We start from the raw sequence: 6,858 nt of genomic DNA, 5'->3' as shown, positions 1-6,858 counted from the left end.
TGCTCCATTTAGGCGCGCTGCATTCTGATTGGTTCGGATAGCATACTGCGGGAGGTCGAGGGCGCGGAAAATCGTGCTATAAAGCAATTTAGAAATTGCACAAGCTCAAATCGCGATTTTATGACGATTTCGATTAATCGCACAGCCCTAGTTGAAAACAATGATTTTCATTTTCATAATTTTTAACTTGGATCTTCTTGTTTCCAGTGTTACTTTAGTATTATTTATATATTATTTTTAGTGCTGTCAAACGATTAATCGCGATTAATTGCATCCAAAATAAAAGTTTTTGTTTGCATAATATGTGTGTGTTCTGTGTATATTTATTATGTATATATAACTACTGGTTACAAGACCTAAACTAGTTTTTAACATTGATGAAACTTAAACTTTTCTTCAGAAAATCTTCAGCACGTAGAAATAACCCTCAGCCCTGACAAGAACAATTTATGATGCAGGGGAATGAGATCTAAAGTCTTGCCAACCTCTATAGACTGTGATGCAGGGTTGGAGTAGTACAGGTTCCGAGACATCCAGTCCAGAGCCAGTCCGACTGGAGAACCCAGGATGGCTGCTGGCGCGAACTCAGTTCTGTTGGTACCATCTGACTTTACTCGATGAATCTCCCCCTGTGCAGATAAATAAGATACAATTAATAGACAAAATCCGAATTTTAGCATTCAAAACACCTGTTAACTAGTTAAAATTAATGATACAACTCATTTGAGATAATTTGAGATAGGATAGTTGAAGTGTTTATATGATTTACCGGATGTTCCACCCAATAGATCATCTGCTCAGCATCATCAAAGTCAACGTCATATCCATTCAGCAGCCCGGCGACCGGCACCATGGCGTCATTGCTCTTGTCATTCGGGTTGAGCGGGATGCCGTAAATGATGCTGTCTCTCACCACCACCAGGAATGGATCCTCAACTGCAAAGTCATCAGCCATAATTCATATGGTATTCATAAAAATCATAATAATGGGCTTTTCAGCAGTGTGACACATCTTATTTTCAACCAAACAATTACGCCATGTGTAATAATTAAATGATTTTGGGTGAACTTCCTGTAAGCAAGCTCACAGATGCCTATCCTTGAGAAAAAGAAGTACACTTTCGCATATTTTATAAGAGCACTTATTAAGGAAATAAAATGACTCACTTTAGTAGGACTTAAGTGCATCTTTATATGTCATTTTAAAATTACTGTGAAATTGCCTTTGAAATGTGGTTTAAGTGTACTGCCAAATGTATTGGCAAGTAATTATACTAGTGCTGTTTTCAGAAAACAAGACTTAATATTAATCATTTTGCTTCTCAAGTAAATGCATCTTGATTTAAGAATATTTAGATGCTCTCTTTTAAGTACATTTAAGTGGCCTTTTATTTCAGTAATATTTTCTGCATTATCTGCAAGTTTGTTTTTTAAAATATACTTTTAAGATTTGAAGTACACTACAAGTACCCATTCAATACAATTAAGCACACTTATTTTTCACAATGGATAGCACAGATTCCCAGAATTAGGTATCATCTCGTTGCATTTAGTGCAGATATGAGGTACTGGTGAAAAAGGTCTTGCAGAGTAAACATAGCTGTGTCAGCACAGTTGATTGCGATAAACAGCCCATTCAATCACCGTTTGTCTGGATTAATTGTTAAACTCTCATGGAAGAATGCACTTGACAGCACTAACAAAGGCTGAAACCGGAGCGAGGTTGAGAGTTTGCCCTAAGAGAATGTTATGGGCTTCTTAAGACTAAAGGCCTCTTGCGTGCTTTCATCCGTTACTGTCAGCTGAGCTAAGGCCTTTTATAATAGTAAATGTTTGCCTCTGCAAAGAAGCTTACTAAGTAAATCGAAAATGGGTTGCTGTTGACAAGTTTTCATTCCCCTGAAATCTATATCCAATTTTAACAGAAGACTGCTTCATTCATTCACTGTGAAGTAGATTAAATGGACAGAGGCCAGTGTTAAAGACATAGACATGCATTATTCATTAAAACAGCCACAAGCAGGAATAAACTGTTACACTCATTGCATTAATTTATCTTGTCCATTAAAGTCCTTTTAGATACAATGGTTAGCATCAACCTCTTTCCCTCAACAAAAACCCAATAGGATTTTTCCATTAGCTTTTTGGCTTCTTTAGCTTTTGATTCTTACAGGTTTAATTAATTAAGAAAATCTTTGCAAACTTTTATGAATTTTAAAGCCTACATACAACAACCAGAAGCAAAAATCTGAGGTTACACTACATATTGGTAACATGACTTAGTTGTCAGTAAACTTCATGGCGATGACAATGCTTTCAATCTCGATTTTAAAGTTGGAAAGTCTGAGTTGGAATAGTTTGCAAGAGCATGATTATAAACACTGCGAGGGTATAAAAGATGAATAGTTTGATTCCCATTTAGCCACTTGTTAGCAACTGTCTTACATAAAAGCTTAAAAATCACAAGTGGGGTATTTCTGATTCATTTTATGTTGTAGAATAAAACATGAAAATATCTTGAGCTTGTTTTAAACACAGACCATATTTCAGGTATTTAACCAAAAACCCATTAAAAAAACCTATTGACTTTGGGACGATAGAAACGGAAGTGCAAACACTCATTTCCGGGTTTTAGGACTCATTCAAGCAGCACTCCATATTGACCAATAATTCTGCCAGATTTGAATATTCCTTAGTGAATTTTCACCAGAAATGTTTTTAGCATGTAAAACTGTTATGTAAAAAATTATGTAAAACTGGTGCATAAAGGCAGAAATTTATTACACATCTCTTTGGCTATCATGCTATTTATTAGATTTACATTCACATTAATGGTACATATTTACATTCTACCAGTTCTTGCTTTCTCTGCGAATTAAACCCATGACCTTGGCGTTGCTAGCGCCATGCTCTACTGTTTCACACTGCAGAAAAAGATTTTCTTACACTGTATTTTGTTACATATTATACATTATAGATACATTTACTTGAGAAGCAAAATGACTTATTATATTAAGCAAAATGACTTATGATATTAAGCCTTGTTTTCTGAAAAAAAGACAAAAAATTAAGTGACTATGCTTAAAACAAAACAAAACAAAAAAAATAAAATCTGTCAGTGAGCTAAAAAAATTAACGTAACTCAAAAGGGAAAACAAGATTATTTTCTTGCCCCATCGGCAGATATTTTTTCTGGTTTTAAGCATTAACTAACTTAATTTTGATAGATTTTTCAGAAAACAAGGCATAATATCTTGTGTCATTATGCGTCTCATGTAAATGCATCTTGATTTAACTCCTTAAAGGGTTAGTTCACCCAAAAATGAAAATTACCCCATGATTTACTCACCCTCAAGCCATCCTAGGTGTATATGACATTCTTCTTTCAGACGAATACAATCGTAGTTATATTAAATAATGTCCAGGCTAATCCATGCTTTATAATGGGAGTGGAGGGTAGCCCAAAATTTGAAGTCCAAAAAATGTAACCAATCCATTATAAAAGAAGTCCACACGGCTCCGGGGGGATAATAATGGCCTTCTGAAGCAATGCGAAGCGTTTGTGTAAGAAAAATATCTAGGGCTGCAACAACTAATCGATAAAATCGATTATTATCGTTTATGAAAATCATCGACAATGATTCTCATTATCGATTAGTCGGGTCTGCCCTCAGTGCACGTCCAACTTCAGCCGGTTGTGTCAAATTACAGCACTGAATTACGCATTTCTATGGACAAAATGCATCTAAAATAGTGGAGGAAATGGAATGAGATGCTGCTGGAGAGTTACGTGATCCAAGCTGCCCAAAACATGAGAATTCTTTATTTTAAGCTTTAAGCTAATGCATCAGCGTAATGGCTTGCCCCGTAAGGTGCTTTGACAGATGATGCGTGTGCGTCCTCACTCCTCAGCGCAAAAACTTTTAGATTTTTAAATATCACAAATTCACGTGAGCATTTCCATTTTTGCATAAAGGTCCGTGAATGAACGGCGTGTTAAATTTTAATCTTTACTGAATAAATTAAGGTTTAAAGGGCAACATGCACTGCGAGTATTTTATGAGAGTAGGAACTGTAAGGAGATAACAGCGTGTAATTTTCTGAATATAAATATCAGACGCTTCATAACCACCTTTAACAGGATAAAGAAATGACACGTGAATGAACGGCGGCTGAAATATCTGTTGTTGAAAGTTAAATTAAGGTTTAAAGGTCAACATGCACTGCGAGTATTTTATGAGAGTAGGAACTGTAAGGAGATAACAGCGTGTAATTTTCTGAATATAAATATCAGACGCTTCATAACCACCTTTAACAGGATAAAGAAATGACACTAAGACGTGACTGTGATCAAAATTACAGTCAAAAAGTACATAAACAATGCCAGCAAGAATGCAAGCTGTTTTGAAGGGCATAGGAGGCCATTTTTTGTTATGTGAATAAATACTATTTCGTTGTTTAAGTTTATTTGCCCAATAAATGACAATAACATTTTTTGATTTAAACAATTTTTTGACAGATTCCTAAAATTCTTAAAATGAGTTTTGTTTTCTCTTTATTATGGCAGGTGGTCTAATAATTTGTTAAGCACTGTATGTTTCCATAGAATTCAGTTGGCACGTTTGTTTGAAGGACATTAGGCAGAATGTGGAATAGTGTTTTTTGTCAATAAAATAAAATATATATATTTTTTAATCCGATTAATCGAAAAAAATAATCAAAAATAATCGTTAGTTGCAGCCCTAAAAATATCCATATTTACAACTTTATAAACCTTAATCTCCATCTTCCGCTAACTGTCGTACGCTCGTTCACGAGAGAGTGGCATCCAGCGGATGACGTAGGACGTAGGCAAACGCAGTGACAAACGCAAGTCGTTTTTTAAAAGTTCAACTAACTTTAACTTGAGCGCCATTATTTTATAATGGCATGTTGTCATGCGTGAGATGTGTGAAAATGCTTTCTGTGGGAAAGGCCCCTTCACCATGAGAAACTGTGCTCTCTGATATCCGCATCGGCCACAAATATTTGGCTGATGTATCTTGTACCTCTAGCGCATGTGAACTGGTCAGCGGCGAGAGTCCATCCAGACGGACAGGCACAGGAGTAGAACCTGGGGCCGATCGCTGACAGGAGACAGATGTGAGTGCAGGGGCTCGAACGGGGGTCACAGGGGTTATAACCTGCAGGAAAAAACACATCAAAACTTTGAAGTCAACATGAAATCAGTATTGCCCCTGTTTTCCTTTTTATAACATGTTTCTGGTTTTATTGTGTACTGTACAATTCATTGGTGCATGTTATTCTACAGTAAAAGATTCTTGGATTGACATAAAAACGGTCAAATATTGTCCTTACATTGTAATCATTATAAACACAAACTGTTTTCATCACCTAACAGGTTCGTTTGAAATGGTATGTATTGTTAAAAAGCACTATATAAATAAACAAAACAAAAAAAAACTAAATATAAATTATTTAGACTGAACCATTGTAAAAAAAAAAGTATACTTTTCTTTCAGCATACTTAAAAAAAAAATATATATATATATATACTTTAAAAGAATATACTTAAGTGTGAACTGAATGTAATGTCTTTGGACACTTATGTGCATGTTAATTGCTGTTAAATGAAAATTAACTCTAGTTTAAATTTACAATAAATGCTATTAGCTGAACTTCAGAGCGCTTTTTTGACCCACCTAAGTAGGCCTAAATTACTTCTACTGTCTTTAATAATCATAAAGTGTACAGCGAATTGTACTGACAAGCATTTATGGTAAACCTAAATAGACTTAAATGTAATTTCTATTGAAACCCGAATGTCATACAGTATATTTGTAATGATGAAGTTGCAATTTAATAAATTTAACATATATTAACTTCAACACAGTTAAAATTATGATTTAGTATGTTAGTCAACACATCAAAATAAGTGTAGTTCTTCAAAACTTGACAACAGGTTATTAAAACATAAAGACTGTATTTAAAAGTAAAATACACACATGTATTTTAAATAAACTTCTAATTTGACATTATTACAAAGTGCATATTTTAAAAGTGTGCAAGGAAACAGCCATAAAAGTGGCTTATTATCTCATAAAAATAATCTGCAAGTATAGTTTTCAAAAAATATACTTTTGAGATTTGAAGTACACTACAAGTGCACATTCAGTGCAATTAAGCATGTGACAAAAAGCTCTTATTATTCAGCACTTTTCAAACCTTTTTTCTTATCATAGTGACTTCCAGAAATGGTTTTGTTTTTGTTAAATTTGCTGTATTTAATCCTAACAATAACACTTTTCTCCTCAGGTAGCAGCTAGTTGATCTGGCTGTATTTCAGGTTTGTGATCAGTGTTGTACCTGCAGGCTGTCGGGCAGGATGAAGAGCCACCAGACCCATGGGCTGGGGCAGATTATACAGCAGCACTGTCTGGTTCTGTCCGTGCCACTTGTTGGCCCGGATCACGCGGTTGACGTATCTGTCGGTCCAATAGACAAAATCCTCAAAAATGGTAACTGCGTGGGGATGTTGCAGTACCTTTTCATTGAGAAACAAGAGGTGTTTTATTTATTCACACAGTAAATATGAAAAAAAAACATTCATAACTTAAGATACTTAGAGCCAGTTTTAATTATTAGCGCGAGAGTGCAATTCCAAAACAGCGCCGATGGGCGTGGAAATTTCTGCGGGTGATTTACTAACAACGCGCAAATGAAAGAACACAGATCTCATTTACATATCGACCAACGCAATATACAAAGCACAGTGCAAATTAGCGTAGTCGCGAATAAACAATAAAGAAATAAGTAAGCTACAGTAGGGTGACCATATTTTAGTTTTCCAAAAAGAGG

General features: G+C 35.1%; 1 protein-coding gene across 1 annotated transcript in view; it reads right to left on the bottom strand.

The window, feature by feature from the left end:
* Nucleotides 1-6,858, bottom strand: part of LOC107744833 (low-density lipoprotein receptor-related protein 2-like) — a 133,525-nt gene that overhangs the window by 59,647 nt on the left and 67,020 nt on the right. Inside the window, exons 31-34 of the mRNA XM_016558655.1 lie at nt 6,367-6,544; nt 5,049-5,183; nt 770-936; nt 486-629 (exon numbers count right to left, since the gene is read on the bottom strand). Of these exons, the coding sequence (XP_016414141.1) occupies nt 486-629; nt 770-936; nt 5,049-5,183; nt 6,367-6,544 (624 nt within the window). The remainder of the gene's footprint in view (nt 1-485; nt 630-769; nt 937-5,048; nt 5,184-6,366; nt 6,545-6,858) is intronic.

The sequence above is a fragment of the Sinocyclocheilus rhinocerous genome, unplaced genomic scaffold, assembly GCF_001515625.1.
Source record: "Sinocyclocheilus rhinocerous isolate Xijiao unplaced genomic scaffold, SAMN03320098_v1.1 scaffold528, whole genome shotgun sequence".
Lineage (NCBI taxonomy): Eukaryota > Metazoa > Chordata > Actinopteri > Cypriniformes > Cyprinidae > Sinocyclocheilus > Sinocyclocheilus rhinocerous.
The sequence above is the reverse complement of the archived record's forward strand: the minus strand, read 5'-3'. Positions and strand labels throughout refer to the sequence as shown.